Source organism: Podarcis muralis, chromosome 1 (genome assembly GCF_964188315.1).
Source record: "Podarcis muralis chromosome 1, rPodMur119.hap1.1, whole genome shotgun sequence".
Lineage (NCBI taxonomy): Eukaryota > Metazoa > Chordata > Lepidosauria > Squamata > Lacertidae > Podarcis > Podarcis muralis.
In genome coordinates, this window is record NC_135655.1 from 131,153,132 (window position 1) to 131,172,853 (window position 19,722).

At 42.5% G+C, this 19,722-nt stretch overlaps 1 protein-coding gene across 13 annotated transcripts in view; it reads left to right on the forward strand.

Annotated features, from left to right (window-relative positions):
- Positions 1-19,040, forward strand: part of AGAP1 (ArfGAP with GTPase domain, ankyrin repeat and PH domain 1) — a 335,950-nt gene extending 316,910 nt beyond the window's left edge. For all 13 annotated transcript variants that reach the window (XM_028702820.2, XM_077918621.1, XM_028702829.2 and 10 more), the window contains 3 exons: positions 4,967-5,222; positions 7,955-9,554; positions 17,985-19,040. In XM_028702820.2, coding sequence (XP_028558653.1) covers positions 4,967-5,222; positions 7,955-8,101 — 403 coding nt within the window. In that variant the 3' untranslated portion in view covers positions 8,102-9,554; positions 17,985-19,040. The remainder of the gene's footprint in view (positions 1-4,966; positions 5,223-7,954; positions 9,555-17,984) is intronic.
- Positions 19,041-19,722: the final 682 nt, after the last annotated feature.

Below are 19,722 nucleotides of genomic sequence, written 5' to 3' on the forward strand. Positions count from 1 at the left end.
CTGGTTTTGACCTTTAAAGCCCTTCAAGGCCTAGGTACCTACGGGACCACCTTAAGGTCCATAAATAGCAACACCCTAGAGGTCCCGGGCCCTAAGGAAGTCAGATTAGCCTCAACCAGAGCCAGGGCCTTTTCAACACTGGCTCCCGCCTGGTGGAACGCTCTTGTCTCATGAGACCAGGGTCCTGCAGGATCTGATTTCTTTCCACAGGGCCTATAAGACAGAGTTGTTCCGCCTGGCCTTTGGCTTGGAGCCAATTTGATCACACACACACCCTTCTTCTTTTCCTTTCTCCTCCTGCGATGAGGCTGCATTTTAATGTTTTAATGTTGTATTTTAATCTTGTTTTTTAAGTTGTATTCATTCAACTTGTTTTATTATTGGTTGTTAGCCTCCCTGAGCCCAGCCTTTGACTGGGGAGGGCGGGGTATAAATAAAATTTAATATTATTATTATTTGTGCCCTTCCTTTGCACCTTACTACAGGGATATGGTTGTGGCTTTTTCCTTTTCTGGCATCCTGATTTGATTGGAATGTAATCTAGAACCCATTTGGAGGTACCAGCTATCAGAGCTGGGTCAGATGCAGGTCAGCGCACAAGACACAGACTGGGAAGAGGAGGTGTTGAAAACTGAAAAGTTTACAGCTTAGTGAGCTGGGAGAGTCTGGCGTGGTAGATCACTGCCAGATTTTAATCGTATCAGTAGATCACTGTCTCTTAGAAGTTGGATGTCCCTGATCTACATGAAGATGTGGACTGAGGTGTCACCAATATGTGAATTACACCCAGCTCCCTTTCAGCAAATCCAGTTGAGGCAGTGGGTGTTCAGAACCAGTGCATAGGTGCTGTCGTGGATTGGATGAGGGCCAATAAACTGAGGCTGAAGCCAGACAAGAGTGAAGTGCTATTACTGGGTGGTTTGTCTGATCACTGAGTGGTCAGTGGTCCAACCTGTTTGGAGGTGGTGGTGCTTCCCCTTAAATAATCTGATGTATATTTTGAGGGTGCTATTGGATTTTTCACACCCTCTTGAGCTTAAGTGGCCTTAGTAACTCAGAACACTTATTATTAGTAATAATACACCAACATAGAGGTAACCCTGCTACAATTATCCATGTTCTGGTAACCTCCTAATTGGATTACTGCAATGCGTTATAGTATATTATAGTCTACTATATTATACTATATTATAATATAGTCTACTATATTATAAAGCCGTGGGACGCGGGTGGCGCTGTGGGTAAAAGCCTCAGCGCCTAGGGCTTGCCGATCAAAAGGTCGGCGGTTCGAATCCCCGTGGCGGGGTGCGCTCCCGTTGTTCGGTCCCAGCTCCTGCCAACCTAGCAGTTCGAAAGCACCCCCGGGTGCAAGTAGATAAATAGGGATCGCTTACTAGCGGGAAGGTAAACAGCGTTCCGTGTGCGGCTCTGGCTCGCCAGAGCAGCGATGTCACGCTGGCCACGTGACCCGGAAGTGTCTCCGGACAGCGCTGGCCCCCGGCCTCTTGAGTGAGATGGGCGCACAACCCTAGAGTCTGTCAAGACTGGCCCGTACGGGCAGGGGTACCTTTACCTTTACCTTATATTATAAAGCATTATTGATCATAATAGATCGGCTTCCAAAAGCAGGATTGTAATCCTACCGCCAGCCCCACAAGCTTGGGGGACAGCGGGGAGGTGGAACACCACCATCCCACTGTCCCCCGGCCTGGTTTGGAGGCTGGCGGCGGGGAGAAGTGCGCTTCTCCCCGCAGCCAGCCCCACAAGCTGGGGGACAGCGGGGAGGCGCAGCACCGCCATCCCGCTGTTCCCCAACCTGGTTTGGGCTTCAGGCAGATATCCGCAAGGCGTGGGAGCCCGGCGGGAAGTCGCGCCGGTCTCCCAAGGCTTGCGGAGAGCTGCCTGTTCTGGGGGCTGGGGTCGGGGGAAGCTCGGGCTTCCCCCGTCCCAGCCCAGTGCCTGGGGGGAAATAAATTTTTTTTTCTTTATTTCCCCCCTCCAAAACTAGGCGCGTCCTATGGGCCAGTGCGCCCTATGGGGCGAAAAATACGGTAATCCTTTACAATCATAAACAGCTTGAGGACCAGTTACTTGAAGTATCTTCTCCCATACATACCTGTGGAGACCATAAGCTCAGAGACCTTTCTCAGAGTGTTCCTACCAGATGAGCTCTGCAAGGGCCTTTACAGCTGTAGTACTCCAATTGTGAGATTCCCTACCCAGAGAGGCTCACCTGGTACATCAATTATAGTATTTTTGGATTAGATGAAGACTTTTGTATTTTCCTAGACTTTTTAGATTTTTAATGCTTTTTGGGGGGTTCTTTGCACTGTTGTTTTCAGTACCCTATTTTGTTCGGTTAAACTTTTAACAAATACCTTAGGTCTGTTTTTATACATCCTGGTTATAACTTCTTTTTGTAAAGTGCCCCAAGAGCTTTTTGCTTGTTGTTGTTTAGTCATTTAGTCGTGTCCGACTCTACATGACCCCATGGACCAGAGCATGCCCGGCACACTTCCACTGCCTCCCGCAGTTTGGTCAAACTCATGCTGGTAGCTTCGAGAACACTGTCCCACCATCTCGTCCTCTGTTGTCCCCTTCTCCTTGTGCCCCCCCCCCCCCATCTTTTCCAACATCAGAATCTTTTCCAGGGAGTGTTCTCTTCTCATGAGGTGGCCAAAGTCTTGGTGCCTCAGCTTCAGGATCTGTCCTTCCAGTGAGCACTCAGGGCTGATTTCCTTCAGAATGGATAGGTTTGATCTTCTTGCAGTCCGTGGGACTCTCAAGAGTCTTCTCCAGCACCATAATTCAAAAGCATTCATTCTTCGGCGATCAGCCTTCTTCATGGTCCAGCTCTCACTTCCATACATCACTACTGGGAAAACCATAGCTTGAACTATATATGGACCTTTGCTGGCAAGGTGATGTCTCTGCTGTCTAGGTTTTTCCAGCATTGTGTAAATGGACTTCTGCCCATTCCATGGGGCTTCACCATCCTGCCTCACCCCCCTGCAGCCCCCAAATGTACACTGAATAGTCCCCCAACCCCCTTGAGCAAATTTTCAGAGGAGAGAGAGGAGAGGAAAATGAAGTCCCTGTTATACAAGCAGAAGTCTGTTCTACTCACACACAGACATCGTTAATTAATTTTGTTGCCTACAGACCAAGGCAGCAATTGTGTACTCACTTATGTGGAAGTGAGCTCTGTTGAAATGAGAGAGGCTTACTTCTGAGTTAGACATGCATAAGATTGAACTGCAAGTATTCCAAAATATACTGAAATGGTACCCAGTCTATTTTTTATTTTTAAAGTTTGGAGAAAAAACAATAAAAATCATGATCACAAAAAGAAATAAAAGCTTTTCACAGCTATTTGGTAGCATCCTGCTTCAGATATGTGAGGGTGGGAGAATGTCCTTTATAGATGAAATCTCTTACCTTTGTGAAGCACATTATGTGGGAAGGTTTGCATAAAAGTATTCAGGGAGGTTATGTTAAGGTCATCCTTGCTCACCATGAAGTGATGCAAAACTAATCCAGATTTACTTTGTAAATGACCTGTTTACATAAGCATTTGAAAACAGATTAAAGCTAACCTGACACTACATTACTAGAAGAAGGGTAAGCATTGCTGCAAAACCTCAAAGGACTGTTTATTTTTGTACTTGAAGAACTAAAGCCAAGGCATGACCACACTTCCTTACTTTGGGCTGAAGTGGCTTTCTGTTTAAAGAGATTACCACAATGAACAAGGATGTCTTCAAAAGTAACTTTATTTGGGATCAGTTTCTGCAAGTCTACTGTAACGTTGGCAGGAACCAGATACTCCATTCTATTAGCCCGCTGCTAATTTTCCAGAATTCTGTGGTCACTGAGTATGCTCGTTCTTCATTGAGCCCATTTCCTGGTTCCCCGTCAGGATATCTTTGTAAAGACTTTTTGTAGTTTTGCAAGCCTCCAGGTTCCCCCATGCCCACCCCAAGTTCGATGGCATTTTCCTCTTGTACACTCCTGGTGTCATTTCAGCTACAGAAGCAATGGCACTCTCCCCTGAATATTGGAATCCATATATGTGATAAGTTGTAGGAGTCTGAGAGACCAACAGTGCCCATTTCTTTCTCCCATTCAGTCAGTGTTTTATCTCCAAGGATGTACACTGGTGTGTGACCATGTACACAGTGCATACTATCATACATAAAGATCCTCTTGTCTGTTCTGCCAACGTGCCGTCATTGGCAACTGCAAAAGTGCTGCTTCCCAGCAAAAGAAATCCACTTTCTTTCCCCACACCTGTATAGGGTGTGAAGGGGCCCCCAGTCAAATGCATTAAACTTGACACATTGTGTTTGTATAACCTAGGACCGCCTCCTCCAACCTGGAGTTGCCCATATGTTTTGTACTACTCCCATTATCGCGGACCAATGGCCGTACTAGTTGTGCATGATGGGAGCTGGATCCCAACATTTGGAGGGCACCTGGTTGGGGAGGGCTGATCTAGGAGAATAGCTTGTGGGAGCATTTGTGCAATTCAGAGGATGCATCTGTATTTACTGTTCTTTCTTATAAGTAGAGATGGCATTTTCTCCCGACCTCTGGTGAATTACATGGCATATATTAGCGTTGTGGTGTATTTGAACCATAAATCTACATTCTTACCATTCTGTCTTTCTTACTTGTGGCCCAGATGTCCTAGAAAGTGGAATAAATAGCGTATTTCCACAGTATACAACTGTTCTCTTGCTATTTTTATCCAAAAGAAAATAAAAACCAGAATTTCAAGTGTCTGGGGTTTTTTTTTAAATAACAAAACCCGCTAACATTAAAAATGCCCTCATTTCAACCCAACTATTAGATTGTCCAGATTATCTGCAAAACTAGGCATGTGTTAGAACAAACTTAACACAAGGATGGATCTGTAGGAGATGCATGATCTAATATTGAATGATATGTTTGTTTGCTTCCCTAGGGAAGAAAAAGAGCACTGGATCCGAGCCAAATATGAGCAGAAGCTCTTCCTTGCTTCACTGCAGTGCTCAGAGTTTTCCTTAGGCCAGTACCTGCTAAGAGCAACTGCGGAGGAAGATTTGCGAACAGTCATCCTGCTTCTTGCTCATGGGACACGAGAAGAAGTCAATGAAACCTGTGGAGATGGAGACGGGCGTTCGGCCTTACATATAGCATCCCGGAAAGGAAATGTAGTGTTGGTGCAACTGTTAATTTGGGTGAGTATGTGCTACATGAATTTGAGAGAGTAGCTCTGCATTAATGGGTGTGTTTGAACTGTCACTTTGGTTTATCCAGGCCATATATTACAGCTTATGTGTTTGATTGGATACAAGTGTTTGGAGTGTTGTGGTGGTATATATGCATTAGGGGAAATAGAAGTGGAACAGTTAATGGGCAAAACAACTGGCCATTCTGCACATTCACCAGGCCACATGGAGAATGTGCACATAATCCACCCATGAAGAGGAAACTCTGCATGTAATCCGCTTGCAGGAGACTCATGTGGCCAGAAAACAGAGAAGAGGATTGATCAATTAAAAACTTGGAAAGGAATTCATTTTGTCAGACATTAAAAAGAAAAGGGGAATTGTAATGTATACAAACCCTAAAATAGAGGCAAAACAAATCTTTAAGGATGAAGAAGGTAGATTATTGGGAATACAATTAAGGAATGGAAAAGAAAAAATATTTGTGATAGGAGTTTATGCCCCAAACGGGAATAAAACACATTACAGTGGTACCTCGGGTTACATATGCTTCAGGTTACAGACTCCGCTAACCCAGAAATAGTACCTCGGGTTAAGAACTTTGCTTCAGGATGAGAACAGAAATCGGGCAGCAGTGGCAGCTGGAGGCCCCATTAGCTAAAGTGGTGCTTCAGGTTAAGAACAGTTTCAGGTTAAGAATGGACCTCTGGAACGAATTAAGTCCTTAACCCGAGGTACCACTGTACTGTAAATCAGTGGAAGAAAAATTATTAGAATATATAAATGAAGAAATTACCCTACTAGGAGATTTTAATGGTGTTACCTCAGTGGAATTAGATCAAACAGAGAGAAAGAGGGAAGACTCCCACACACATTTTTTCAAATGGTGGACAACCTAAATTTAAAAGATGCGTGGAGACCCAGACATCCAAAGGAAAAACAATACACATATTATTCAGAGGCTAGACAATCAGCAGGAAGAATAGATGGAATATAGACATCAATTAATTTAATTTTGAAGATTAAAAAAAATAGAAATACAACCCAAATTAATAACAGACCACAATTCAGTTATGTTAGAATTAAAAAATAACAGACAAATAAAAAGAAGATGGAGAATGAATGAAAAAATTCTAAATGATGAAAAAATTTTGAACAAAGCACAACTTCTTAAGGAATTTATCCGAATAAACATGGCACATGAAACAGACATCAGGGTGATATGGGACTCAAGCAAGGCCTATATAAGAGAACTTTATATTCAACAAAATATAATACAAAGAAGAAGCAGAGAAGGGGAAATGGGTCAAATTAGAAATGAAATAGAAGAGAATGAAAAAATATTAGCCAAACATCCAAAGAATGTGAGTGCAAGCCAAAAAATTAAACTTTTGCAAAATCAATTGTCAACTTTACTAAATTATGAAATAGAAAACAATATTAAATGGATGAAACAGAGGAAAATGCGCACATATTGGACTTAGAGGGATTCAACAACAGGTACAGATGGCACACCTGTTTAGTTTATAATAAGACAAATGTACATCAATGATTTTCAAATTATATAATCAGAAATTCTTTATTTAAAATTTGGAGTAAGTATCAAAATTTATTCGAGCCAAAGATTCCATGGTGGGCCGCACCATTAGAGGCAATTCCGATAAAAAAGAAAAATATGGATACAAATTGGGCAACATATAAACAATTATTAAAAGAAGAACAAGGACAGTTAGAATCGAAATCTTATGAAGAAATTTCTCACCATTGTATGAGCTGGTTACAATATTATCAATTAAATGATATATTTAAAGCAGACAAAAATGGATTCCAAAAAGAAGAATCAAAATTTCAATTAGAATTCAATTAGAAATGACGGCAGCAATCAGATTACAATCTAATCAAAATTTAAAGAAAGAATGGGAATGTGTAGAGGAATACATGGCAAAACAATGTTCCAAAAGTAATTTGTTGATATGTTTAAACTGAAACCGACGAAGTTAAGAGGAACAAAGTATAAGATCTTATGGTTAATAGTATTAATATATTGCTCAAACACAATTTTAAGATACTGTATTAAATTTAATGATGCCAAACACAGGTGGAGGGAAGTCACAGGGAATTAAGAGGGTGAAAATGAAAATGAAAAACAATATTTTGATATATGTTTATAGAAGGTAATGTTAAAATGCCAACGTTGGTTTATTTATTTATTTATTTATTTATTGTTTATATCACTGTTGTGTTGTATTATTGCAAGAATCAATTAATTTTTAAAAAAGAAGAAGAAGAGGAAACTGCACGTTTCTGAATCCATCTACAAGCCTTGGGGATTGTATATATATATTAATTTTGTACATTCTGCAGTTATTATGCATAATTTACAAGATATACGTTCCCTAGCATTCCCCTAGCATGTATATATTCCAACCTGGTGCAAAAGTCTTATGAATGCTGGCAGCTCAGAATCAGTGTACAGTGTATATCCCTTAAAATGTGTATATAGTTTAAAAGAGCTTGCTTAATTTAAAAATGCTCTTCCTTGAAAGTTGACGAGCGCATCTAGGGGCAGCATGCATGACGCTCACTTCTCCATGAGTGAGGAAGGAGTGCTGCTGACCTCGGCTATGGTAGCTGGATGCACAACAGAAAGCTGTTCAGATTTAAAACTAGGTAATGAGAATTATTTATTTCAGGCTTTTCTGCCGGCTACTGCTCCTAAATGCTGCATGTTCTTTCCACAGTATGGTGCTGACGTTATGGCCCGCGATGCCCATGGAAACGGTGCTTTGGCCTATGCCAGGCAAGCCACCAACCAAGAGTGCATTGAGATTCTCCTGCAGTACGGCTGCCCAGATGAGCGTTTTGTCCTAAGTGTTCACCCGTTATAAATGGGGATTGCCATAATAGGAACAACAGCAGTGCGAAACCGATTAGAACAGATGAGGATGGTTCAGGCAGTTACCGACAAGAGGCACAAACCAGGACATACCGTATGTTCCGGCGCATTAGGCAACTGGGCGTATAAGACGACCCCCCAACTTTTGCTGTTAAATTATAGAGTTTGGTCTCCTGCCAAGCACCGCCAGGGGCAGAGCGTGCACCCCTGCGCTGCCTCTGCCATTGCAGCAGCAGCAGCCCGAGGCGAGGCATTTGGTGGGCGGAACAAAACCGAAACCCGCCACCTGGAGGGAGGGAGGCCTGGCCCGGCTCCCTCCCTCCGGGAAAAGGCCATGAGCGGCCGCGTCAGAGGCTGCGTCCCCTTAGTGTTCTTGCGTGACCCCACTTTATCCCAATTTATCACGGAAGAACACTAAGGGGATGCAGCGCGAGGCCCCGCCTCTTCCGTACTGGCAGTGTGTGTTTGTTGGCCGCCTCACCACGTAAAGTCCTTCCGAGCGCGGCGCCCGCCCGCCCGCCTGCTGCTGCGGTCGTGGGAGCCGGCCTCCGCCATGGCTTCACTCAGCTTGCGGGCACCATGAAGAGCCTGCCGTGGCGAGGTGGTGCGCGGCTTCGGCTGGGGCTCCAAGGAGCTGGGCATCCCCACAGCTGAGGGTGGTGGAGGCCGAGGCGGCCGCTCGCAGCCTTTTCCCAGAGGGAGGGAGCCGGGCCGGGCCTCACTCCCTCCAGGTGGCGGGTTTCGGTTTCGTTCCGCCCACCAAATGCCTTGCCTCGGGCTGCTGCTGCTGCAATGGCAGAGGCAGCGCAGGGGTGCATGCTCTGACCCTGGCGGCACTTGGCAGGCGACCAAACTCTTATAATTTAAGTTGGGGGGTCGTCTTATACGCCCAGTCGCCTAATGCGCCGGAACATACGGTATGTCCTGGTTTGTGACCCTTGTCAGTAACTGCCTGAACCATCCTCATCTTCTCTAATCCAGGTTTATGGTGCTGAAGGGGAAGCCAGGGGGTTGCTGTGGGTCTCCTAATAGCTAAATAATATCGTAGTAATCTTGTACTCACAACATATTAGTAGTGTCAGAAAACAAGAGCCAGTATTTTCAGATGATGGTGGGCATCCTTGCACTGCTGCTGTTCCTATTATGCCTACTCCTAATTTATCACGGAAGAACACTAAGGGGACGCAGCCTCCTGTGACGCAGCGTGAGGCCCCGCCTCCTCCGTACTGGCACAGCACATGTTCGTTGGCCACCTCACCGCGGAAAGTCCTTCCGAGCGTGGCGCTCGCCCACCTGCTGCTGCTGCTGCCGTTGTGGGAGCTGGATCCGGCCTCCGCCGTGGCCGCGTGGAGCTTCGCTTGGCTCGCGAGCGCCATGAAGAGCCTGTCATGACGAGGTGGTGCGCGGCTTCGGCCAGGGCTCCAAGGAGCTGGGCATCCCCACAGGTGAGGGCAGTGGAGGCTGAGGCGGCCGCTCATGGCCTTTTCCCGGAGGGAGGGAGGGAGAGGGCTGGGCCGGGCCTCCCTCCAAGTGGTGGGTTTCGGTTTTGTTCTGCCCACCAAACGCCTCACCTTGGGCTGCTGCTGCTGCGACAGCAGGGGTGCGCGCTCTGTCCCTGGCGGCGCTTGGCGAGCAGCCAAACTCTATAATTTAACTGCAAAATTTGGGGGGTTGTCTTATACGCCCAGTCACCTAATACGCCGGAACATACGGTATGTCCTGGTTTGGGCCCCTTGTCAGTACCTGGTGCTGAAGGGGAGCCAGGGGGTTGCTGTCTCCTAATAACTAAATATATTGTAATAATCTTGTACTCATAACATATTAGTAATGTCAGAATACAAGAACCAGTATTTTCAGATGATGGTGGGCATCCTTTTCTTTCTCCCAAGGTTAACCAGACGAGAAAAAGGAAAGCATGTAATTCAACTACCAACACAAAAACTTCAGATATGAATTGAGTGCTCTAAATAACTACTTCACCCTAATATGTATCAACCGCACCCAAACAAAAGTTATTTTCACACCTGAAGAAACTAGAATACATGAAAGAAGAGTAGGGGGAAGTTTAAGAGAACAATTACCTCAGCCATCACTTCCAATTTTTAAACTCCCTGCTCAGTGTGCTCCTCAGCAACACTTATATACAAATTCTATACAAGTGGAAGTAAAACCTGAAATTTAATTATTCAAAACACCTGACTGCAAAAGAGCAGCTTGTCATTCCTAGAGTCAAATGCCGCTATCTGGCTGAATGCGAAAATCAGAACTTCACTTGATACTGTAAGAACAACTCCTGCCTCATAAGCTCACTGTTCCTCTTGCATTTCCTTCCCTGCCACTTTCTTGGATAAAAGTGCCATGCACTGAATCAAAATATATTAAATCACAGGGACAACAGATCTGACTATTCCATATTTGCATGTGGCATAAGTGGAGTGTGACATGTTTGTTATGAGTACAGGATTATAATGATATATTTAGTTGTTTTTAAAGAGGAAAACCATGCACTCACCCTTTTCAAGGATTCTCCATGATGCTCAAAGCATCTTGTTTTATTTAGGCCAAGCCAGATACAGTGGAAAAGATGTGGTGTGTCTCCCAATGCTTTCTATTTTCACTTTAATGTAACTATGGTATGGGGTGTGTCCCCAGATTTAGAGAAGCGACAGGAAAAGGGTGTTTTAACTCTTTCCCTCTGATCATTTGCCTGCTAAATACTTTTAGCTGCTTAGATACTTTGCTCACGTATCTTTTTCCCCCTCAGAGAGAAAAGCAGATGGGGAGAGATATTATGATTGGGAAAATGGCCTATGGGAAAATAGTTAAGTACTGCCCTCCCCACAGTAGCTCTATCATATTCTGAGCCCCCTGCAGCAGCATTACAGTAAAAACAAAACCCATTAGGAGACATTCTTTATGTCACACCTAGCTCAGCCTGTACAATCCTGCTCCTATCCAGGACCGGCTTGTATTAACCAGACACTCGTATATGTCGTACTATCTACATCTCTTTCGTTATCCGCGCAGCACCCATATTTCTGTGGAACTATTTACATTAGACAATTTATACTTATGAAAACCCACTTCATGTACTTTCAGATTTGTGCATATAAAATAGGCACATAGATGTACGTTATTGTATACATGAACATTCTATGGAAACCTGATTTATGCTGTAAAATTACATAGAGGTATTTGCAGTATATAAAGCCATATTTGATGAATTGTGCAAAAACAACAAAGTCTTGTGGTGCCTTAAAGGTGCCACCAATTATATTCAAACTTTGTTCTGACTTTTCTGAGCCATTTTCTCCAGCGTGATGAATGCCCAATGTTTATCCTTTGCGTTTGTGAAAGACCACAAGGGGTGCAAGAGGTGACACACGATACCTGCAGGTGCACACAATGAAATGAAATGTTTACTTCATTAACGGAGTGATGCTCCGCAAGTCAAGTTGTTTTTCCTGCAACAGCACTGCTTAAATCCAGTCACTGCTCCCCCCTCTCCCCCCCCCCCCGGTGAAATGTTGTAGACATGTAGACATTGCTTTCACAGCTGAAGCCCATGAGTCTGTAAAATAGCCCTTCTTTTCTCCTCAGTTCTCAGTTTCTCCAGAGAGGGCAGGAATTGCCTGGCTACTGTAAAAAGACAAGCAGGAGAAAAGAGGACTGCAGAAACCATTTGTTTTAATAAAAAGAACTCAAAGGATGAAACTGTAGATGGGAGGGGAAGACAAAGAGAGGTCATGGATTCACTAATGATAGCACATGACATGGGACCATTGACTGGGTGTCTCGAGGCAAAGCTCTCAAGGCAAGTATTGCATGAGAGTTACTGGAGGGAAACAACAGGTGAAATGTTGTAGACATTGCTTAATGCCACCAGCATTGATTTCTGGAAGACTTATACTCTGAAAGTGGTGTGGAGATACCCCTGTTGAGACTATGTCTTCCATGGAGAAGTAGTTGTGGCGATCACACAGGGTCTCTGGACGTTTCACCGTCTATTGATCCCTGTGCCACCACTTCATTTCTCGCTGCCACCACCCAGGCCCTACCTGGTAAATACTGAGTCCAGTCAGGGTTAAATTGGAACATAACCTTCTGTTTATTTATTGCAGTTTAACAAGCGTGTGGTTTCATAAACGGTCTCAATTACAATCATGGGGTGCCTATCCAGACCTATAACATCCGCTACCTGCTCTCACTCACTAAACCACCTCTCAGATATTTACTTGTCTTCCTAGCTCCTAACTGTTCCTGACTCAGCTTATTTCGCTACACTAACTCCACCTACCCCCAGACTCTATCCCAATTCACTCCCACTCCAACCAACCTCCCAACGAACTCTCCTCTTCACTCCTCCCAGAGCTGGTTTTATACTCCCTCTGCCTCCACCCCCCTGGGTTCTGATTGGGTAACCTGTTTAACTATTTCACCTCCAGCACTCTCATAAGTTAACATCACAGTAGTCCAGGTGGAGCAGTGAAATACTATGATCCTTCCCCCCCAGAAAGGATGGGTGGCTGTGGGTAGAACCCAGAGGAATTAGCAGATGAGGGAGCTCCATTAATGTGAACATGTTTAACATTCACACAAAACATTAATGTGAACATGTTTAACATTCATACAATTCACCTCTACCAAACTGAACATTTGGATTTCATTCCCTTTTCTGAAGAGCTTGACAGCATAAATCAGAATCAGGCACAAAGTTTGTCAGGTCTGAAGCTCCTATGATGGTATGTGTCAAATCAGTTATCAGTTATTTAGATTGTGTATTGTGTCTTTTGGTTATGTGTATGTAAAAGATTCTATTCAAATTTTTAAATGTTCATAAGTATGCATTGATTTTTTTTGTAAGGCAAAAATACTTCGGTTAATTGAAAAACTATAATTGCTGTGAAATAATGTGCAGATATTTAGGATCTAAGGGATCACAGATTGTAGTAACAGATTGTGAAAACACTCCAGACAAAGAAATATTTTTTCCTTTGATGAAAAGCATATCTGTCTAAGATGCTGGCACATGTTAACAGAAAAGGTGTTGGGAAATACGGTTTGGAAAGGCAGACCATTGTCTTCCAGAAGCACAAACGTATTTCACTGTATGCTTCCTGAAAATGTTGCGGAGGGTGCTTGGGAGCCAGCGTGCTTGGGAGTACAAATCATTATAAAGATTAACCATTTATTAAGCACTATTCAAAAGAAGAAGAGTTGTACTTTAAAAATTAATTACTTCACACAATTGTTTGTGCCAAAATATATTTATAGTACAAACCTTATAATCACTGTACAAATCATCATAAAGTAGTATAAACCAAAACAATCTTGGACTACTGAAGCAAAAGGGCACATAACCTCATTCCCACACCCTTTCTGTTGAAATAAAGAAAAATGGCAAAGGTTTGATTATGAAATTTGGCAAATGTAATTGCAATTGTTTTCTTCACAAAAAGCAAAACAAAAACAAATGATCACATTTTTGGTCCTTTACATGAGCATTCTCAAAGAGTTACAGCTAAAATGAATAAACACGGATTTACAAAACAGTAGTTATAAATCCCATGAGCAAAATCTGTGCTTGACATTTATTATGTCCACATTTAATTTTCCTAATCACTTTTAATAGGTTAAAGCAAACTTGCCCCCCAAATGGAGGTCAATGTGGGCCACAGACCTCATTGCTACATCATGCTGTTCCGTATCGGTTTTAAGGGAATATTAATTTTAGATAATAATTTAAGGGAATATTAATTTTAGATAATATAAGGAATCCAGACTTTTAAAGTCCTTCCCCCATTTTATAGTAAGTTTATTCTTCCGTGATGCAATCTTCAATGGAAATCTATGCCTTTAGTTAAAGAGATGAAGAAGCAGAAGAGACAAGTTAAACAGAATTTTAATTCTCCAGCAATGCCATTACTTGTATGGTGATGATGATTTCAGTTTATACACTGCCCTATACCCGGAGGTCTCAGGGCGATTCACAAACAAGAGCACAACATACAAAATCAAACCGAAAGCAGTAACCCAGCCCCCCCCCCCCAGACACAATACACAATCTAAATAATTTAGGGTGAAACTCAACACATTTATATTGGTGAAAGTGACACAATGTATTTCTCACAATGGAAAAAAATTAGCCTTTTATGTAGTTATTATCATAAATGAGCTTGAAATATTTTTTCCTTAGCAGTATTCATTAATCCTTTTTGCATTTCATAGCTATTCTTATTTATTTTTTCCATTTTGTTTTTACACCAAGGAGGCTGCAGTCAAATAATACTCAGCAACTGATTTCCTCTCTTTGGACTGAAAAATTAAACAGATACTAAATTATGACAGTGAATTTAGAAAGGAGGGCTCCAAGGGCTTGAAAGAACATGTCTGAGATAATATGATGCTTCTAAGAATATTGCAATCACATCCAAGCAATCACCGAAGCGTGCCATGTAACTACCTCCTCAGCTAATATGCTTTTTTCTCCGTGATGACTAATCATGTTCTATTAAACAGCAGTAATGCTGGAAGAACTCAACTATACAAGTGTAATGAAGCCAGTATTCTCCCTGGACAGATTAGCTACAACTGATTTGACACATACCATCATAGGAGCTTCAGACCTGACAAACTCTGTGCTTCCTTCTGATTTATGCCGTCAAGCTCTTCAGAAAAGGGAATGAAATCCAAATGTTCAGTTTGGTAGAGGTGAATTGTACTGATGTGCTTAACTGTCAGTTAAGGAAAGTTGCAATTTCTTCTCGTCTTCCCCCTCTTGTATATTACTACATGTTCCTTCTGAATTTGAAAATATGTGGGTTAATATATATATAGTATTTGTATATCTGTGAGTTCAGTGCATCTTGTTCTGCTTATCCCCTGCGAGCAGAGGATCCCGGCATTGGTTCAAAATGTGACTATTCTCTATAGCAAACATACTTGCCGTCCTGTGCAAATGCTAGCAAAAGAGAAATCACTGGAGTTCACATTAGCCTGAGATCACCTACCGCTGTTTGGCTTACACCAAAGCTTAAAAAATCCTTTTTGCGCCTTACAGTTTTTATACTATTATGAACAAACTGCACATGTAAATGTATGGAGTGTTAACATCTTAATGTGTATACTCCTAGGGGAAGGGAAAAGAAGAAGTGGTTATGGGTAGCATTAAAATACATATGCTAATAAAAATACTAGATCAAAGGTTCCCTAGACCATGAAACTGATGCAAAAATATAAATATAAGCTTCCCTTTCTTTCCAAAAGGAGGCTAAGATGGAGATGGAGACTTGAGGGTTCCTAACAGAGATGCTTAGGAGATACGCATTCAGAGAACTTCAAATTGCCACACAATCTATTAAAGAGCTGACACTGCCAGTAGGTCAAGGAAAGCTGTGTTAGTCCAAACACAATTATGCCTATGCTTTATCTACATGAAAGGTTAACACTCTGGGCTTGTAGAATCTGTCACATTTTCTATGATACACATGCACTTCTTAAAGATATCACTTCTAATATTATCCCTTAAAACAAACAAACAAGTATAATTTCACAATGAAAATACATATGCTCGTGGAATGCAATGAGCTGCTATGCTGATCTTTCACTTAAACAGGTCTTTGTTGACCTTTCAAAAACTTTTGAGTGTTTTATGCCACAAGTAATTAGAAGTTGAAAAATTTTAAAATAGTTTGATGGGGGGGGGGAATAAATGAAAGTGCATTGCTGTTAAATTGTATTTTGTCAAGCCTTATTTTAGTAAACTGTCAGGAAGAAAGCTTAGGAAATTGTCCCTTGCCCAACAAAGGAGGGTGTCACAGCGCCTCCCCTAAAAGACCAGAGAGTCTGCAACCCCAGGTTCTGATGAACATGGCAGTGATGAAGGGAAGGCATCAGCCGATTGCTAGTGTCAAATAAGTAGTATTATGGAAGCCACATTAAAACTAGTATCTGGCTGAACATCTTCAAAGCCACAGATGTGGACTCATGCTGCGAAATTCCCGTGGCTCTTTTATTTCATTTAAATACTCACAGACCTGAATACATGAAAACAGAAAACCAATGGAATAAGGCGGCCAACTCAAGCATTGTTGCACAAAGACTGTAGTTTGTGTCTGTGAGGCTACTCTTGGCTCAAGTTACCAGACAACATTACAAAAGTATTTCTTCTGGTCTTCTCAGCACAAATTCAGTTAAGTGCTTTATTTTCTCCAGTTATTTTCCCCTTCAATGGAAAATAGTCACAAAGAAATAAAATACCACAGGAGTGTTAAATACAGATAAATGTATGTTTTGTTGTTGCGTGTAAAGTATTTTTCACTGGTATCTCTCTCAGCCAGTTTCAACATTCATTCCTTCTCTACAACATACCCTTTTTCCTACTCGTGCCTCGCAATTCAAAACCACAGAACCCACAAAGGAGACAAAAGCTAAAAACAATTCAGTGCTACCACAACATTGAACCTGTAATTGTTATCTAAAATCCTTCCCAGAAGTCGGCCATTCCACGAGATCCATTCTGGAGGACAAGAAGCTATGTTCGGACCCTGATTCTTCCATACTTTGCTTCTGGCACCCAGGCACCCTCCACAACATTTTCAGGAAGCATACAGTGAAAGACGTTTGTGAGTCAAGGACCCTAACCTGCTTAGTGGAGAAATAATGGACACAGACACAAGTATTTTAGGTTAATGGGCTGGAAAAGGCCACAACTTTTATTGGTTACAGCATGTGAGCGGTATTGGCTTAGGCATTGATCAAACAACCTATATCCAACCCCACCCATGCAGTGGGGGGTCATTTGAAGGTTAACAACCAGTGGGAGGAGCTTGTTGATGCAAATACGACTGAAAGCTTCCCCTGATGTCACTGGGCGTCGTGCCATGGCCCTAGCCACCAGCAGGGCATTGGACAGGATCCACGACCACCGGATTCCTATAATGGAATACCCAAAATGGGGCAGGGTAGGTGATGGCCACACCCTGCCCCCCAACACATATTCCAATGCCTAACTGCCCAAACCGGAAAAGTTGTGACAAATTGCTACGAGGTAGGTGAAAAACCAAGAGGCTGGTGCCAATCTAGCCAAGTGGACAAAAACTACCAGGCCCCCTGGGCAACCAGGGCGACCAACCAAGGTCCATAGCAAGGTCAAGAGCACAAACCTAGCCTAAAGGGCGGGCGGGCGGGTGATCTGATGTCTTCCAGGAAGCAGAATGAGGCTCGGAGGCTGCCATGGCTGCTTGAATGCAGCTAAACCCCGCCCCCAGGCCAACCCTATTGGCTGGCCCGCTGCAGGGCGGGGTGGCAGCCGGGGAGATGATGCAGGGGGCCGAACATGCCCCCCTGCCCACACGGGAACAGTTCCCGCTCACAACACCTCCCATCGGGGAAGAGGAGGAGCTTTGTGCTTCTGGAAGAAGCTGTGAAAGCCATGTCTACAACATTTTACTGGGGGGGGGAGCAATGACTGGATTTAAGCAATGCTGTTGCAGGAAAAACAACCTGATGCAGAGCATCACTCCATCTTCAAAAGTATAAATTGTCTAATGTGAATAGTTCCACAGAAGTATGGGTGCTGCATGGATAAAGAAAGAGATGTAGATTGTATGACATACACGAGTGTCTGGTTAATACAAGCCGGTCCTGCATAGGAGCAGGATTGCACAGGCTGAGCTAAATGTGACTTAAAGAATGTCTCCTAGTGGGTTTTGTTTTTACTGTAATGCTGCTGCAGGGGGCTCAGAATAGGTGCTGTGTCTTAAGAGTTATAGGGAGGGGGGGAGGGTTGCCAAGCCCCTTTCCAGAAATACGTGTCCTGGTTTGTGCCCCTTGTCGGTAACTGCCTGAACCATCCTTATCTGCTCCTAATCCAGGTTTACGGTGCTGAAGGGGAGCCAGGGGGTTGCCGTCTCCTGTTCCAAATCTCCAGCCTCTGTCCTGCCCTCTGGGGATTATTGGGCTACTGTTTTTGGGATGTTCCTCGTCTCCTTAAAAATATATATATATATATCCTTCACTGATACGATGTAGCTGATTTTTCACCTTTGTTGTTTCCAAGCTGTTTTATTATTGTAAGAGAGGTAGAATAAGAAATATTGAATGAACGGGTGATTTTATAAAGCATTCAGATTTCTTGCCAGAGCTTCGTCTTTTGTTATGTTTTCTTCAAATTCACAAAAGGTGTGAACATGCTTTCCTGACATTGACATAATGCTCATTGGCTTCTCTGGAACTTAAGCACATGTTTACATGCTTTTGAGATTCAAGACTTTGCTCTCGCATCAGACCCACAATATAGTTCTAGGAGCTCAGTGTCCAGGCTGAACAATGGGGGTGGGGAGCATGGTTGCAGGATTTTTTCTATAGAAGATACATTGTCCCAAAATTTGTGGTGGTGATTTAGCTCTCATAGTGCATCAAATGTTATTTGATCCCATTTTCCCAAACTACCTACGTTTCCTTTTGTAGCATCAGTTATGTAATTCCTACTGGCATGGGAGGAAGGGGAGTGGGTGAATTCACGACTTGAGGCAGCCGATACTTAGCCAATGGCTGATTTTAGTTTCTTTCTTTCTGTAAATAATGTATAAATGATGACACAGCAGTGTGGAAATTTTAAAAAGTTGGGTTTTTAAAGATTTTTTTATTATTACCTCATTCAGGAAATTTGTTTTACAATGACTCCATGAAACTTTATTTATATTGTTTGTATGATTATTAAACATATTGATACATTTCACTTTGCTTGTTGTTTCATATGATCTTGTTCGATTAAATATCAATTTGTATTATGTTTCCCTCTCGCTTTCTCCATCCCTTTTTAGTGTGTCAGCTGTACAGTATTCTGAATTTTAAAAATGTTGTAAAGTAATGCAAAGAGAGAGACTGCTACATTGGATATGTCTCTTTCTAATAAATATAAGAAAATACCCTTGTTTGCCTGTAGTTGTTATTCTTTCACATCTTTCCACAAAAGCAACTGCTGAGATTTCTCTCTAGTTACTAAAGGTACAGAACATTTCCCCCTTAAATAAATAAATTTCAACAAATTGTAGCTAATATTAAATTGAATGTTACTGCTTTAAAAATTATTGAAATCATATATGTTAAGTCCCTTTTTCATCACTTTAAAATGCACTGCACATTATACGGCTGTGGTGAATGAGCATGTAATTTGACCAATTTCCTTTTTAAAAAAATAGGGAAGATCAGAAAACGGTCACTAAAATGCTTGCACATTCACTCTAGGTCAAAAATCATAGAAATTGTAAGGTAAGGCGCCTCCTTAATGCCCATGCCATGTAAGCAGTCAACATTTTCCACATTCTCACCTTGCTGACAAATTTAAGCTTCATGCACCCAGACTTGCTCCTGCAATTTTAACCTCAAACATCTTCCCCTGCAGGTTTCTGGAAAAGTGAAGTTATAAGCACTTTAATTCCTCTCTTTAACTAGATTGTGAACCTGACAGCAGGGTCTGCATTTTTTAATTATTCTTACACCCTGCCTAGTTGATATATTTTATACATTGTTGTTCTTACTGTTATTCTCTCTTTCTTATCCTCATATGGAAACCCATTTTCCATCATCCTGATTTGGCTAAGTTAAAGG